We start from the raw sequence: 15,575 nt of genomic DNA, 5'->3' as shown, positions 1-15,575 counted from the left end.
ACTGGGGATGTGCTCGCAACCAAGGTACATGCCCTTGACTGGAATCGAACCCGGGACCCTTCAGTCCACAGGCTGATGCTCTATCCATTGAGCCAAACCGATCAGGGCTAAAAATCAATTTTTAAAAATGCTGATGGGCCCTAACCGGTTTGGCTCAGTGGATAGAGCGTCGGCCTGCGGACTGAAAGGTCCCAGGTTCGATTCCGGTCAAGGGCATGTACCTGGGTTGCGGGCACATCCCCAGTAGGAGGTGTGCAGGAGGCAGCTGATAGATGTTTCTCTCTCATCGATGTTTCTAACTCTCTATCCCTTCTCCCTTTCTCTCTGTAAAAAATCAATAAAATATATTTTAAAAAAAATGCTGATGGCTGCATGGCTGGTGTGGTTCAGTGATTGAATGTCAGCCTATGAACCAGGAGGTCATGGTTCAATTCCCAGTCAGGGCACATGCCTGGGTTGCTGGCTCGATCCCTAGTTGGGGGGCGTGCAGGAGGCAGCCGATCAATGGTTCTCTCTCGTCATTGATGTTACTCTCTCATCCTCTCCCTTCCTCTCTGAATCAAAAAAAAATATTTTAAAAAACAAATAAAAATCTGGTGGCGTCCATTAGGGTGCAGCAGCCAGCCAACCCATCAGACATATTGCAGTTGATAGTTCAGGTATTGGACGGGTCTTCCTACTTTTCCCACCATCCACAGGCATCTGGTATTATTGTTGCAACAGAGTCCTCAAAATCAGTTCCAAAATATGTTTCTGACTCTACCTCCTGGTCCACACACCATAGTCAGGGAGTCTGGTCACTAAATGGGGTGTTTCTAGGGGTGTTCAACTTGGCTGCTTCCTAGATAGTGACTGAGAGCGAAGGGGTGGGAGTTATACGGCCTGTTTTAAAAATGAAAGACTCCGTCTCTGGCTCTTCTTGAGTCACGATTCTTCCTGCTGGACAACTTGGTGGCTACACCCTCTGGGTGGCAGCCTGGCCCAACTAGAGCTGACCAACCAGGGCAGTGGTCGGCAAACTGCGGCTCGCGAGCCACATGCGGCTCTTTGGCCACATCAATCAGCTGCCTCCTGCACACCTCCTACTGGGGATGTGCCCGCAACCCAGGTACATGCCCTTGGCCGGAATCGAACCTGTGACCCTTCAGTCCCCAGGCCGACGCTCTATCCACTGAGCCAAACCGGTTAGGGCCCTTGAGTGTGGCTCTTCCACAAAATACCGACTTCTGCGCATGGGCCACGAAGTTTCAATCGCACTGTACATGCACACCCGCACCTGGTATTTTATGGAAGAGCCACACTCAAGGGGCCAAAGAGCCACATGTGGCTCGCGAGCCGCAGTTTGCCGACCACTGGCCTAGATTTACCATGGGCAGGCTATCGTCTCTGTAGTAGCAGTGAGATGACAGTTTGGGGCCGAATCAGTACGGCCCCCGGTTGCCAACGTAGATTTAGGGGTTAACTCGTGTTCTGGTTTGAGCGATAGGGGTTGCTGCCAAAAAGCTGCCCCACAGTTTGGCTCAACCCCGGGACCAGGAGTGGGTCTGGAAAGTCCATCTCTGTGTCTTGAAGGGAGATTGGAGTCACCAACTGGACACTGCGTTCCCCAGGGGTTGGCGATTTGGAGGGGGTGTGTGGCCGGCGGTGGGGTGGGGGTGGAGGAAGTGGGGGGGTCGCTCACAGAAAGAACACTAGTCCCAGCGGCCGGCTTTATTCACCCACAGCCTGGTCCCCACTGGTCCAGGCGGGTGGTGGAGGTGGGGGGTTGTCTAGCTCCAGAACTGGGGAGTCAGGTCCTGGAGGGTACTGGGATGCCCCTCCCTCTCAGGCCAAATTGGTGGCCCCACTTCACAGGGAGGAAGGGGGCCCTGGGTCCGGTCCCCCCCCCCCCCCCCAGCAGTCCAGCTGACTCCTCCCCCGGGTTATCTCAGAGCCGAGTGTCCCACTGAAGCAGAGTGGGTACCCATCCAGGAGAGGCGGGAGCCTGGGGTCGCCCATTTCCTTCCAAGGCCGAAGCTGAGAGATGTCACCGGTGGCTGGATAAGCTTTTCACACGCCCCTCCCCTCCCTTTCCGGCAGAACCAATGCGTCCTGCCCCCCGGGCGGCTTGGCTCGGTGGAAAAGATGGTGGAGGCCCCGTTACGGAGCAAACTTCGTGTGCAAATTCTCCTCCTTGGTCTTGCGCCTCTCGCTGTTGACGCCCATGGAGGGCGCGCTCCCCTGCTTGGAGGCGGGCAGGCTTATGGAGACGGCTGACGGCAGGGAGGAGACGAAGGGCAGGCTGAACCCCGAGTAGCTCTCCGTGCGCCAGCTCCAGGTCGCGTCTTCCTGCCACTGGGGGTCCGGGTTCGACTCCCGGGCCACGCTGGACCGGACCAGCGAGCTCTCGCTCTTCCTCTCCTGGAAGCTGGGCTTGGCCAAGTGGTACTTGGGCCAGTCGGAGGGCTTGGTGGGCACCACGCTCTTCTTGGACAGGAGCTTTTCGAAGGGGTCGTTGGCGACGTGGTCCTGGAGGTACCACCACCGCTGCAGCGGGTAGATCGGGATGGGCAGGAGGGCCACGACGCTGAGGAAGGTGATCCAGCCCAGGGTGCTTTGCAGGTAGGGCTGTTCTACTTCCTGGCTCTGGAGGCGGAGACGGGGGCCCGGGTGGGAGGAAGAGGTCGTGATGGGGTTTGGGCCCAGGCCATGTGGACGACCAGGTTCCCCAGGGGCTGGGGAGCGGGTGAGGGGGTCCCTGGGGGATGGTAAGGGCACCGATCGGGGGAGGAGATCTGGCCGTGGGCCCCCCGAGAGGGAGTGGGAGGCCAGGGCCGCGGGCTCACAATGCTGCTGTTCCAGGCGATGTAGTGGGGGGGCACCTTCTGGTAGAGGTGGACGAGGCAGACGGAGAGGAGGGCCAGCAGCCCGGGCATGGTCACGTAGCACCACAGGAAGGGGCAGGAGGACCACAGCAAGCGGCCCAGCTCGCTGTACATCTCCTCTCTGAACCTGCGGTGGGGGCAGTGGGCACGGCGTCTGGGATGGAGCCCTCCTCTGGCCGCCGGGGCCTGGAGCCCTTGGGAAGACAGGCCCGCCGGCTCTCTAGTTGTCTCACCAGGTCTCAACGATTTGGGGAGGCTGCGTCCTGCCGGGCCCTCCCCAAGCCCGGGCCCTGCATCTGGTCCTCCCAGAGGCATCCCCCCCATCCAGGGGGCACGCACCCCGCCGGCCCTCTGCCTTCAGACCAGCCCCATGTGGGCCACGGCGGGGGAACCCACGGCCCCTAGGTCCTGGCGGCTGGTCCCCTCAGAACCCACCCGCTGCCTCAGGTCCCTGCCTCCTGCTGCCCCCCCCCCCCCCCCCCGGCTCTCAGATTGGGCCCTCGCTCTCCTCGGAGACCCGGGAGGGGGCCCCGGCTGGGAAGGCCCTGGGGTTGGCACGTTACCTGTAAGCTCCGTACACCCAGGCCAGGGTCCCGTTCTGGAAGGCCACGATGATGAAGAGGGTCAGCGGGACCAGGATCTCATCCAACAGGGACACGATGTAGCTGCCGGACCGGCTGGTGAAGACGATGCTGCCCAGAAAGCCTCCCAGGCAGATGACCACTAAGGCGGAGGCAGGGTTGGCCCCGTTGAGGTCGGGTGGGCAGGGCGGGGTCGGGGGTCAGAGCGAGCCCCCGGATGGGGGTGGCCGGGGGAGGGCAAGGCAGGAGGACAGGGTTGGCGCCGGCGCGAGGGGCCACCGTACCCGGGAGCAGCGTGGGCTGCTGCTTCCTGATGGTGGACATGGCGTTGTGGATGGGATAGACGATGCTCTCCACGATCTTGACCAAGGTGGTCAGCTGTATCAGGAGCAGGACCAGGAAGAAGAGAAAGGCCCAGAAAGAGGCACTGGGCAGCGTGGAGATGGCTTGGGAGAAGGCTGGGAAGGCCAGGCCAGGGCCCTGCATGAACTGAGGGGGAGAAGGGCGCTGAGGCAGGGGCGGGTCTGGGGGGATGGGGTGTGGGTGGGCGGGGGTAGTGCGGTGGTCGATTAGCAATGTCTATCCTGGGCAGAGGCGGGAGACACGCGGTGGGGCGTGAATGGCAGCGTGTTGGCCCTTCTCGGTTTCCTAAGTGGTGTGAGTTTCACCTCTTGGGGCCTCAGTTTCCCCCTCTCACAAACAGGGGGTCCCAGCATCCGTGTGAGAATTCAAGGAGAGTGACAACCTAGCCGAGGCCCTGGGCCACTCAGAATGGTGGTGGAAACGTGACGGCCACCGTTTCCTGCCTCAGAAGATGCTTGTGTGGCCCGCGAGGCCCCTGAGAAATACATTTCCCAGTGTCTCTGGGGCCCTTGGGGTGCACCCTGCCACGCCCCCGCCCCCCCCCTCCCGCCCCTCCCCGGAAACACACCTTTTTGCTCAGCACCTCGATGCTGCAGGTTGAGGAGGCCTGCATGACCTTGTACTTGAGCTGCTCCGGGAGGCTGTCTATCCACTTCAGGTAGTCCAGGGGGGGCAGGAGCAGGACGTCTGGGGGCGGGTTGACATTCTTAGGCAGCACCCCCGTTTTTACCATGTCTTTCACCAATAGGACACTCCTGAAAGGGAAGGAGAGGAGCGGAAAGGTGGTGGAGACCAGCTGGCCACCCTGCTATTGACAGAGGGAAGCTGAGGACTGGACAGGAAACGGGGTTACCCACGATGAGTGCAGCTAAGACACCAGGGCAACTGGATAGGGACCGGACACAAGTCACATAGACTGGGGGCGAGTCACCCCGGGAGGTCCACCTCAGGGGCAGATCATTTGTTCCTCTCAAGAAGTTTGTCCATTTCCTTTAAGTTATTGAATGTATTGGTATAAATTTGATCATATCGGGTGTGTCCCCCCCCCCACAAGAAAATGTATACACACTTTTAACAGCTGTTAACACACTTAATTTTCACTCCTTTTCAGGTTTAACTGATTTGAAATAATGGGTGAAGCCAGACGAAGCTTTGAACAAAGAAAATGTATCCACTAGACTTTTTTATGGGGATACAGAAAAGATAAAGCTTACAGTAGAAAACGGACAACAATGGATGAATTGGGGAATTGGGGGCACACAAATACCAAACAAAACGATTCTTTTCTCTCTCTTTTTTTTTAACATTTAATCACCTTTATTTTTTGTTTGTTTGTTTTTGTTAATCCTCACCCGAGGATATGTTTCCATTGATCTTTTAGAGAGAATGGAAGACGGGGCGGGGGGGGGGGGGGGAAGGGGGGGCGCGGGGGCAGAGAGAAACATCGATGTGAGAGAAACATCAATTGGTTGCCTCCAGCAGGAGCCCTGACCAGGGCCCCGGGCCGGGGAGGAGCCTGCAACCAAGGTACATGCCCTTGACCGGAGTAGAACCCAGGACCTTTCAGTCCTCAGGTCGACGCTCTATCCACTGAGCCAAACCGGCTAGGGCAGGGATGGTGAACCTTCTGAGCTCGGCGTGTCAGCATTTTGAAAAACCCTAACTCTGGTGCCGTGTCACATATAGAAATTTTTTGGTATTTGCAACCAGGGTAAAACAAAGACTTCTATTTTTGATATTTATTTTATATATTTAAGTGCCATTTAACAAAGAAAAATCAGCCCAAAAAATGAGTTCGCGTGTCAGAGGTGTCATAGGTTCGCCATCACTGGGCCGCTAGGGCATTTCCTGATATTTTCAATCTGCATCTCCTTTCTTTTCTATCAGCTCCTGAAAGGGAACTGTTGACATTTCCAAGCATGATCATGATTTATCGCTTTCTTGCTTTAGTTTGGGAATTTTTAAAAATATATATTTTTTATTGATTTTTTACAGAGAGGAAGGGAGAGGGATAGAGAGTCAGAAACATCGATGAGAGAGAAACATCGATCAGCTGTCTCCTGCATACCCGCTACTGGGGATGTGCCCGCAACCAAGGTACATGCCCTTGACCGGAATCGAACCCGGGACCCTTCAGTCTGCAGGCTGACACTCTGTCTACTGAGCCAAACCGGTCAGGGCTGGAAAAATTTTTTTAAAAATATATTTTTATTGATTTCAGAAAGGAAGGGAGAGAGAAGAGAGATAGAAACATCAATGATGAGAGAGAATCATTGATCGGCTGCCTCCTGCACGCCCCCGACTGGGGATCGAGCCCGCAACCCAGGCATGTGCCCTTGACTGGAATTGAACCTGGGACCCTTCAGTCTGCAGGCTGATGCTCTATCCACTGAGCCAAACCGGCTAGATCTAGTTTGGAAAATTTTTTATTTTGAAAGTCTGTTTTGAGGTATATAAACATTTATTATTATTATTACTTTTTGGTACGTAAACATTTAGATAATTCAGTCTTCCTGCAGAATTGACCCTTTTATCATCATGACATGCTTTTCTTAATCTCTGGTATGACTTGTTCTGACTTTGATATTAATATAGCCACACCAGCTTTCTTATGATTATTTGTGCATGGTATATTTTTCCATCCTCTTAACTTTATTTTTTTGGCATTTACTTTTCTTTTATAACCTCATTTTTTTGTTTTGTTTTTGTTAATCCTCACCCGAGGATATTGTCTCCACACTGATTTCTTAGAGTGAGAGGGAGGGAAGGAAGGAAGGAGAGAGAGAGAAACATTATGTAAGAGATACACACGGATTGGTTGCCTCTGGCACGCACCCCAACCAGGGCTGGGTGTTGAATCTGCAACCCAAGTACCTGCCCTTGACTGGGAATCAAACCCAAGACCCTTAGGTGGGTGGGCCAATGCTAGATCTAACCACTGAGCAACCAACCAGGGCCATTCTCTGAACTCGAAACCTCTGTGTCTTTACACAGGACCTCTCTTGTAAACAGGATATGTTTGTTGCCTTAGCCAGTCTGGTGACCACTGCCTTTTACATAAGGTGATCAATTAATGTAATTATTGACATGATTTGATTTATGCCTACCTTCTCACTACTTGTTTCTTTGTCTCTTCTCTCTTTTTCCTTCTTTTTAGCCTCTTTTATTTTTTTTTGGATGGGGGCAGTATTTACCAAATAATTTTGTTTATATTTTACCTTTTCTATTGCCTTCTTGTGGCATTTTTTTTTGTTGTGGTGGTGGGTTTTTTTTTGTTTTTTTTTTGGCTGTTACTCTACAGCTGTGCTAAAACAGTGGCCACAAACAGGATGTGGCTGGGAAAAGAAGATGTGGCTGTGAATACTTGAAATATGACTAATATGACCAAGCAAATACATTTTAAATTAAATTTTAATTTAAAATTTACAAGATCGGTTATTCAGTTATTGAGAAGCTTTTAAGTGTATTCAGAACAACTTGGGTATGTGAAACTGCTTTTTCAACAGCATTCTCTTACGAAATCTAATAGAAACCAAAATCGAGCCCTAGCCGGTTTGGCTCAGTGGATAGAGCGTCGGCCTGCAGACTGCAGGGTCCCGGGTTCGATTCCAGTCAAGGCACATGCCTGAGTTGCAGGCTCCATCCCCAGTAGGGGGCGTGCAGGAGGCAGCCAATCCATGATTCTCTCTCATCATTGATGTTTCTCTCTCTCCCTCTCCCTTCCTCTCTGAAATCAATAAAAATATATTTTTTAAAAAAAGAATTGATTTTGAAATCTTTACACCATTTGTAACTTATGGAAACCTTTAGAAGTCGTGTCTCTGAGACCATTTTCTTATCTATAAAAGTAAAGTGGTGGCTATTAGAATATTGCCTTTTTGGCTGTTTTCTCTGACTTATTAATATACATTTATTATTATTATTATTATTATTATTATTATTATTATTATTATTAACTATTGGTGAGGTTTGAGCTTGACGGCCTATGAGCCGGGGAATTGCTAAGGTAGAGAGAGGGAGGGGGGGACCTCTTCTTGGGCCTGCAAGGCAGTGATTACTCACTTCTCAACACAGGCATGGCCACTGGTGGTGATCCACAAGCCCAGCACCATGAAGATGATGGCCGTGGCCACCAAGGAGGTCACCAGGTTGGCCATGGCCACCAACAGGACCACCAGGACGTAGTTGTTGCTCCCAGCCTTGCAGGAGCAGATGTTGATGGTGGTGCCCAGCCCCAGGCCCAGCGAATAGAGCACGTGGCCTCCCGCCTGATGCCACAGGTCCAGCGAGGTCCAGGAGGATCGCTGCGGAGGGAGGTGGGTTCAGGCAGTTTGGGTGGGGGGCCCCGCGGGGGGGACCCCCAGGGAGCGGGAAGCGGGGCAGGCTGGGGCAGAAGGAAAGAAGGGGGCGGGGGAAGGAGATTCAGAGACGCTCTGAGGGAGGGAGAAGGTGTGGAGCCCCCGGCCTCACCTCTATCGTCACCATATGTTTGAGGCCGGTGGCTGCACCTTCCAGGAAGAAACATCGGACCAGCAGGCCGAGTAAGAGGATGAAGGGGATGAATATCGTGATAATCAGGAGCTGTCCAGGTGGGTCCGGACAGAAACCGGACGTCAGGGGCCGTGGGGAGGAGGGGAAGACGGAGGCAAGCGTCAGCAGGCGACCGCAGATCGGCAGGAGCAGAGGAGTGGAGGTGAGCAGTGTGAGGGAACCCACCCTCTTCCTGGGGGCCCCTGCTGGGGAGGCGGGGTGGCCATAGCTGAGCTGTTGTCTGGGTGAGCAGGAGGGCCATGGAGGCGGGAGGAGAGCGATCACCAGGAAGGGAGTGGGGTCGTGTCTGAACCGAGGCCCTGAGCATCTCAAGATTGGTAAAGGTGACGGGGTGGCGGGCCCAGGGTCGGGGCGGCTTACCGGCATGGAGAGCTTCAGGCCTGTGACTATGATGATGAAAAGGAGTAACCAAGTTCCTAGGGTCCCCCCGGTGAGAGTCAGGACGAGCTGCTCGCTCCCTTCCTCAATGCTGACGGCGGCGTTCAGGGTGGTTTCGTACCAGAAGTACTGGTGGGGCACAGTCCGGACGCAGGAGAGGCCTGGGGAAGGGACCCAGGCGCTGCGGCACCCCCTCACCTGGAGCCTACCTCTGCTCTCCCCCCACTCCTCCTGCTCTTCCTCCCTGTCCCTTGCTTTTCGGTGCCCTTGCCTCCCTCGGCCCTGCCCGCCCTCTCTCTCCCTCTCCTCACCGGTGACGTTGTTCAGCTCTGGGCACTGGGTCCAGGGCAAAGGGTGGTAGAAGGAGTTGGTCAGGTAGTAGAAGCCCCAGCTGATGATGACGCTGTTATACACGCTGACGATGCTGCACACCTGGGGGTGGACACAGTGGGCCTGAGGGGCGGGCAGGGAGGAGACAGGGGGACTTGGGAGACCACAAGGGGTGGGGGGAGCTAGGGTGCCTCTTGGCCAAGGCCCTCATTCACCAGCATGCTAACGTAGCCTAGGCCGCCCAGCAGGGGGACGAGATGCTTCCAGACCCGGATGCTGTCTACACGCAGCCACTGTCCCATGACCATCTCCATGTACAAGAGGGGGATCCCGAACAAGACGAGCAGGAGGCAGTATAACAGGATAAAGTCACCTGAAGAAAGGGGCCAGGAGCCGTGCTTTAGGCAGCCCGGAGGCCTGGCCCCCATCCTCCTCACGATAGCTTTTCTCCTGCATCCGATGAATGTGATGGATAACATGAACTGGTTTGCTCTACGGGGATGAGGGAGGGTGTGCCCTCCCTCCGTTCCGGGTGTCCTCCCTGAGTTCCCTCCTCTCCCAGAACCCAGAAGTCTAGACTTCTATCCTCAAAATGTCTTCCTGAAACTCGAGATCTAGGCCCCCGGCCTTACCGCCTCCGTTCTGATGACAAAGGTAAGGGAAGCGCCACAGGCTGCCCAGCCCAAAGGAGAAGGCGATCTGGAGTAAGATAGTCTCAGTTCTTTTCGTCTGCACAACGAAGCTTTGGGTCTTGGCGGTCAGAATCTTGCCTGAGAGTCTCATGGGTGAGGATGAGAGAGTCTGGGATTGTTTGTGGGACCCTGTCTCTTTGTTTTCAAAGGACGCCATAGCTTTCTTCTGACAGGTCCAATAACGCCTGAGGGAATCCTGGGGGTCACCGAAAATAGCAGACTTTAAGGGTCATGTCTCAGATACCAGACTGTAGAACTCCACAAGAAAGACGAATGTAGAGCAATGAGGGCTAGAGTTTAAATCTTGGCCCTTTTCACTAGTCATTGACTTAGGGCAAATATTTTCATCTCCCTGAGACTCAATTTTCTCATCTTACAAGCACAAAAGAATTGAAAAATATTTAATGACTGTTACAGCATGAGCACTAACCAATCAGATTGTGGAACAAGTTATTTGTTAGAGCTTTGCGGGGGGGGGGGGGGGAGAAAGAAGGAGAAATTATCTGGAATTTAGTGAATCCTAAAATCTGGGTGTGGTGAGGGTAAGAGAAAAAGAGAAGCTTCCTAAAACCACTGTCATCCCAAAGTTATGGTGCATGCCGGAGGCTGTGTCCTTTGAGGATTATATAGTATGATGTCTCCCAGGAATGCAAGGTTGGTTCAACATCTGAAAATCAATAATTGTTATACATCATGTAAATGGAATACAGGACAAAAGCTATCATCATATTTTTTGGAAGAAAATGGCAGGCTAGCCCTAGCCAGTTTGACTCGGTGGATAGAGCATCCGCCTGTGGACGGAGTTCAATTCAAGTCAAGGGCATGTACCTCAGTTGCAGGCTTGATCCCCGGCCCTGGTTGGGGTGCATGCAGGAGGCAACTAATCAATGTGTCTCTCTCACATTGATGTTTCTTTTTTAATATGTATATATTTTTTATTGATTTCAGAGAGGAAGGGAGAGGGGAGAGAGAAATAGAAACATCAGTGATGAGAGAGAATCATTGATCAACTGCCTCCTGCATGCCCCCTACTGGGGATCGAGCCCACAACCCGGGCATGTGCCCTTGACCGGATTCAAACCTGGGACCCTTCAGTCCACAGGCGGACGCTCTGTCCACTGAGTCCAACCAGCTAGGGCTCACATTGATGTTTCTGTCTCTCTGTCTCTCCCTCTCCCTTCCACTCTCTCTAAAAATCAATGTGGAAAAAAATCAATGTAAAAGGATACTCAGGTGAATATTAACAACCACAACAAAAATGACAAGCTGGCGATAAAATTCATACGAAAATCTGAGGAACTTAGTACAGTTAAAATAATCATGAAAAATAATGTTGAATTCTCATACGTACCAATTTGAAAACTTACTACAATGCTATGGTAATCAAAGCAGAATGATACTGTAATAAAGATACACATATAGAACAATAGGATAGAATAAAGAACCCAGAAATAGCCAAAACCGGTTTGACTCGGTGGATAGAGTGTCGGCCTGCGGACTGAAGGGTCCCAGGTTCGATTCCGGTCAAGGGCATGTACCTGGGTTGCGGGCACATCCCCAGTGGGAGATGTGCAGGAGGCAGCTGATCGATGTTTCTCTCTCATCGATGTTTCTAACTCTCTATCTCTCTCCCTTCCTCTCTGTAAAAAATCAATAAAATATATTTAAAGAAACAAAAAAAAAGAACCCAGAAATAAACCTTCACATATATAGTGAAATAATTGTTAACAAGGATACCAAGCGTATTCAGTGGGAGAAAGGATGCCTGTGCAACAATGGTATTGAAAAACTGGGTATACACATGAAAAATAACGAAGTGGGACCCTTTCCTCACACTATGTACAAAAACTAACTAAAAATGGATGAAAAACCTAAATTTAAGGGTGAAACTATAAATCCCTTAGAAAAAAACACACATATGGGTAGATCTTCATTTCCTTAGATTTGGTCATGGTTTTTAAGATATGACACTGAAATATGTCCTTGTGTGCATCAAATGACACTAACAAGCAAGTAAAAAAAAAAATAACCATAGAATGGGAGAAAAATGTTTGCAAGGCATATATCTCCTAAGAGTCTAGAATATATAAAAAACTCTTATAACTGAACCACTGAAAAACCAAGCAACACAATTAAAAATGGGCAAAGGACTTGAGTAGACATTTCTTCCAAAAAGATATACAAATGGCCAACAAACACATGAAAAGTTGCCCAGCATATCAAATCATTAGGGAAATGAGATACCATTTCACACCCACTAGGATGGCAATAATAATAATAATAATAATAGGAAATGATGCCCGGCTGGTGTGGCACAGTGGTTAAGTATCAACCTATGAATCAAGGAGTTCTCAGTTCAAGTCCCAGTCAGGACATATGTCCGGGCTGCAGGCTCAATCCCCAATAGGGGGCGTGCAGGGGCAACTGACGGATGATTCTCATCATTGATGTTTCTGTCTCCCTTTCCCTTCCTCTCTGAAATCAATGAAAACATATTTTTTAAGAAACAAAACTGAGGGTGTGCTGGTGGGAATGTAAAATGATGCAGCCACTGTGGGAAACTGGCAGTTCCTCAGAAAGTGAAACATAGAATTACCATGTGATTGAGCAATCCCGCGCGGGGGTTTATACAGAAAATAATTGAAAGCAGGGGTGCAAACGGATACTCGCACCCCAGTGTTCAGACCAGCACTCTTCACAACAGCCAAAAGGTTGAAATAACCCAACTGTCCACCAACAGATGAAAGAACAAACAAACTGTGGTATATCCACATAATGGGATGTTATTCATCCATAAAAGGAATTAAATTCTGATACTTTCGATAACATGAGTGAATTCTGAAGACATTGCAGTACATGAAATAAGCCAGAGACAAAAGGACAAATATTGTGTGACTTCACTCACATGAGATATCTATAACAGGTAAATTCACAGAGACAAAAAGTAGATGAGGTTGGAATTATTGCTTACAGCGTTTCTGTTTGGGGTGATAAATGTGTTTTGAAGCTACGTAGAGGTGGTGGTGGCAGAACATCATGAATGTACTACATTTCACCAAAATTTTCACTTTGAAATGACTAATTTAATGTTATGTGAATTTCACCTTAATAAAATTATAAAAAGCGAAGGCGAAATGACAGTGCTATCTCATCAGCAGAATATACTAAGGAAAATCTTTTGGCTGAAGGAAAATTATTTCAGATGGAAGTAGAGCTATACAAGAAGGAAAAAAGAACACCTAAAAGGGTGAATATACAAACAAATATGAGAGACTATTGACTACTTAAAGCGACACAAAGAGCAATATATTTGGGGGTTTATAATGTGTAGAAGGAAAATATTTTAATAAAAAATGCCAAAGATGTGGGGAAACTAGGAATAAGAGATACTTCCTTAATCCACAGCTTCCTTAAACCTATAGCGAACACTACACTCAGTGGTGAACTGTGAATACTTCTCTCCTGCGGTTGGAAACCAGACAAGAACATTGAATGAATCTTCTATTCAACATCGTACTGGAGAGCCTGTCCATTCCAATAAAGCAAGAAAAAAAAATCTCTAAAGACCATAAATAAATAAGTCTTTCCTTATTTGAAAGTGATATGAGTAGATGTGTGGAGATTATATGTGTAAAAGGAACCTTAAAACTACATAATCTTAAAAGATACCATGATTTTATTATTTTTAAAAAAATATTTTTATTGATTTTTTAAAATATATTTTATTGATTTTTTACAGAGAGGAAGAGAGGGGAGGGATAGAGAGTTAGAAACATCGATGAGAGAGAAACATCGATCAGCTGCCTCCTGCACACCTTCTACTGGGGATGTGCCCGCAACCCAGGTACATGCCCTTGACCGGAATCGAACCCGGGACCCTTCAGTCCGCAGGCCGACGCTCTATCCACTGAGCCACACCGGTTAGGGCAGAAAAAGTATTCTTTAAAAATATATTTATTATTATTATTATTATTATTTTTAATCCTCATCTGAGGATATTTTCCCGTTGGGTTTTAGAGAGTGGAAGACAAAGGGAAAGAGAGAGAAGCACATTGATTGGCTGCCTCCTGCAGGAGCCGGGACCAGGACCGGGGCTGGGAAGGAGTCTGCCACCGAGGTCCCTGCCCTGGACCAGAATCGAACCCGGGACCATCCGGTCCGCAGGCCGACGCTCTATCCACTGAGCCACACCGGCTGGGATTGGAAAGAGTTTTAATGGCCACTGACTATTCCAGGTCATTACATAAACCTGACCCGCGGGTGGCCGGCCTGGCAGCCGTTTAGCCCCAGGCCCTTCCTGATGGGCCCCCTGCTTCTGGTCCCCCGCCCAGCCCTCGCCCTGCGCCGGCTGCAGCCACCCCTCCCTCCTCGCCCGCTCCCGCCGCGGACCTGCAGCTCCCTCCGCTGCCCCGGGGCGGCGCCTGGGATGGGGGCCGCCGCTGCCCGCGGGGCGCACTCGGGCTCCCGGTCGCCTGCTCCGCTGCGTCTCCGCCGGGCTCGCAAAGAAGCCACAACCTGCGGGGGGCGAGCTGAGAAACGGATTCCGAGGGGCGTCTCGGGGCCCGCCGCGGGGCCGGTCGGGGGGGGCGCGCCTACACCGTCCGCAGCTGGTGGGGAGGCGGGGCCCCCAGGGCGCTCCATCCGCGACCCGACTGGCGAGCGGAGGCGGAACCGGGACCGCAGGCCGCCGGACTTCTGCTGCCGCTGGCGGCACCACCCTCCCCTCCCCTCTCCCCTCCCCTCCCCTCTCCCCTCCCCTCCCCTCTCCCCTCCCCTCCCCTCCCCTCTCCCTCCCCTCCCCTCTCCCCTCCCCTCCCCTCCCCTCCCCTCCCCTCCCCTCCCCTCCCCTCCCCCCTCCCCTCCCTCCTCCTCTCCTCCTCCCTCCCCTCCCCTCCCCTCCCCTCCCCTCCCTCCCCTCCCCTCCCCTCCCCTCCCCTCCCCCCCCCCCCCCCTCCTCTCCCCTCCCCTCCCCTCCCCTCCCCTCCCCTCCCCTCCCCTCCCCACTCAGGCGCCTGGGTCCCTAAATTCGTGGAAAGGGAGCTGGGGGGCGGGGCTCGGAAGTCTAGGTCCAGAGGTGAGGGGTCTGGCGGGGGGAGCAGCCGCCTGGGGCCTGAGAGGTCGGGAGTCGGGGGCCAAGACGACTGCACCCCCTTTACCTGCCGCCGCCGCGCGAGTCTGGAGACCGGTAGCTGCGGCGGGCACCGCGGGGGAGGGGGCGCCGCGCGAGGCCAGGCTCCACGGAAGCCAGGGCTTTGGGGCACAAGAGTTTGGAGCTCCCGCGGGCGGTTCGCCTCCAGACCCAGCCCAGCAACTGCCCCTGCCCCTGCCCCTGCCCCTGCCGCTGCCCCTGCCCCTGCCCCTGCCCCTGCCCCTGCCGCTGCCCCTGCCGCTGCCCCTGCCCTGCCCCTGCCCCTGCCCCTGCCCCTGCCCCTGCCCCTGTCCCTGCCCCTGCCGCTGCCCTGCCCCTGCCCTGCCCCTGCCGCTGCCCCTGCCCCTGCCCCTGCCGCTGCCCCTGCCCCTGCCCCTGCCCCTGCCCCTGCCCCTGCCGCTGCCCCTGTCCCTGCCCCTGCCGCTGCCCCTGCCCCTGCCCCTGCCCCTGTCCCTGCCCCTGCCGCTGCCCCTGCCCCTGCCCCTGCCCCTGCCCTGCCCCTGCCGCTGCCCCTGCCCCTGCCCCTGCCGCTGCCCCTGCCCCTGCCCCTGCCCCTGCCGCTGCCCCTGCCCCTGCCCCTGCCGCTGCCCCTGCCGCTGCCCCTGCCCCTGCCCCTGCCCCTGCCCCTGCCCCTGCCGCTGCCCCTGCCCCTGCCCCTGCCCCTGCC

General features: G+C 53.2%; 1 protein-coding gene across 1 annotated transcript; it reads right to left on the bottom strand.

Annotated features, from left to right (window-relative positions):
- Positions 1–2,139: 2,139 nt before the first annotated feature.
- Positions 2,140–9,916, bottom strand: LOC118655372 (orphan sodium- and chloride-dependent neurotransmitter transporter NTT5-like). The gene is made up of 11 exons (XM_036307088.1): positions 9,700–9,916; positions 9,283–9,440; positions 9,049–9,169; positions 8,720–8,898; positions 8,279–8,389; positions 7,871–8,112; positions 4,377–4,563; positions 3,730–3,934; positions 3,428–3,587; positions 2,826–2,991; positions 2,140–2,625 (listed from the first exon to the last, which is right to left on the bottom strand). The coding sequence occupies exons 1-11, from the start codon at positions 9,914–9,916 to the stop codon at positions 2,140–2,142; spliced, it is 2,232 nt and encodes a 743-aa protein (XP_036162981.1).
- Between the last annotated feature and the right edge of the window lie 5,659 nt (positions 9,917–15,575).

The sequence above is a fragment of the Myotis myotis genome, unplaced genomic scaffold (genome assembly GCF_014108235.1).
Source record: "Myotis myotis isolate mMyoMyo1 unplaced genomic scaffold, mMyoMyo1.p scaffold_m19_p_45, whole genome shotgun sequence".
Taxonomy (NCBI): domain Eukaryota; kingdom Metazoa; phylum Chordata; class Mammalia; order Chiroptera; family Vespertilionidae; genus Myotis; species Myotis myotis.
Note: the sequence above shows the minus strand (reverse complement) of the source record. Positions and strands in the feature narration are given on the sequence as shown.